The 1,345-nt window shown below is 39.6% G+C and overlaps 1 protein-coding gene across 10 annotated transcripts in view; it reads right to left on the reverse strand.

Annotated features, from left to right (window-relative positions):
* LOC135982473 (centromere protein F-like) overlaps positions 1 to 809 on the reverse strand; it is a 240,687-nt gene extending 239,878 nt beyond the window's left edge. For 6 of the 10 annotated variants that reach the window (XR_010599857.1, XR_010599856.1, XM_065589363.1 and 3 more), the window contains exon 1: positions 615 to 809. Coding sequence is in view for 7 of the 10 variants with exons in the window: in XM_065589363.1 (XP_065445435.1) it covers positions 615 to 623 (9 nt within the window). In the remaining 3 variants the exon portion in view is untranslated. The remainder of the gene's footprint in view (positions 1 to 614) is intronic. The other 4 variants (XR_010599858.1, XM_065589364.1, XM_065589365.1 and 1 more) reach the window with 2 other exon arrangements.
* Positions 810 to 1,345: the final 536 nt, after the last annotated feature.

A 1,345-nucleotide genomic window follows, 5' to 3' on the forward strand; every position in this document is an offset into this window, starting at 1 on the left:
CTGGGAGCCCAGCTTTGAAGGCAGAGCTACTGTCAGCAGCAGCACAGAAGTAAGGATGGCATGGTATGGTATTGTCACCCTTAGTTCTGCGCTGTTGCAGGTGGGGCGCTGCCTTCAGAACTGGGTGCCTGGCCAACAGGCACTGCTTTCTGGCTGCCCAGCTCTGAAGGTAGCACAGAAATAAGGACCCTCAATTTGAGGAACACTGGTCTCCCCCATGAATCTGTATAGAATAGGGTAAAAGTACACAAATGACCAGATTTCATGGTCCGTGATGCGTTTTTCATGGCTGTGAATTTGGTAGGGCCCTACTGGAGAAGATGTTCCAGATCTTCAGTGAATCATGCCCAAAGGCATGAGGCTGCAAGATGCTAAGTACCTGCTGAGAAGTGCTTGGACCCTTGCAGAAAATGGCAAGCTAATTAAGAACTTAAGGTTGTCCAACATAATGCACACTTTCAATTCATTATCCTCCGGATGTTCTAAGAAACATTATTCAAGTATCTTGAATCTTGTAAATATGACTGAATGTTTGACACACACTACTGCTAACAATCATTATAGAAGCAGCCAGAAGAGGCCTGGTGCAACATGGTACAGTGCCTGGGCAGTACCTTGATCATGTTGTGCTGTCATTCTATTCAATTCATCTCTAATTTTGTGCAAAACAGAATCTTTTTTCTGTGAATTCCAATTTTGTTTTCTCCGGCTGGAGTTGAATTTCTTGAAGTTTGTTCATATGGAATTTCTTTTCTTTTTCTTGATCTTGTAGCAGATGTTCCAGTTCTTGAACTCTAAAGTTTAATTCTTAATTTAAAAGAAAAAGGATTAATATGATGCCTTCTACTTAAAAAGGTATTTACTGTATTAGTACTTTAAAGCAGCCTACACATTCTAATTAGACATATTCTATGCACTTGATGAGATGCAAATAAAAAAATCACTACTTAAAAACTGCTTATCAGGTTAAATATGTAGCAATATAAAAAAATTTAAAAATCTATTATCAAATTAGGAAAATGGAAAGGCCTTTAAAAGTCTAGTTGGCACAATTTAGGTTTATTTTTTGAGCTTGGATAGTGACTGTAGATCAGTTTCACTTTGTTTTTTACTAGCTTCATTTTCTGATTCTTATGCATTGGCACAACATCGCAGTGTTTAGGCCACAAATTTTGCAGAGGCTCTTTGTCGGGGGTTCTCAAACTGGGGGTCGGGACCCCTCAGGGGGTCTTGAGGCTATTATGTGGAGGGTCACAAGCTGTCAGCCTCCACTGCAAACCCTACTTTGCCTCCAGCATTTATAATGGTGTTAAATATATTAAAAAGTGTTTTTAATTTATACGGG

Source organism: Chrysemys picta, chromosome 3 (genome assembly GCF_011386835.1).
Source record: "Chrysemys picta bellii isolate R12L10 chromosome 3, ASM1138683v2, whole genome shotgun sequence".
Lineage (NCBI taxonomy): Eukaryota > Metazoa > Chordata > Testudines > Emydidae > Chrysemys > Chrysemys picta.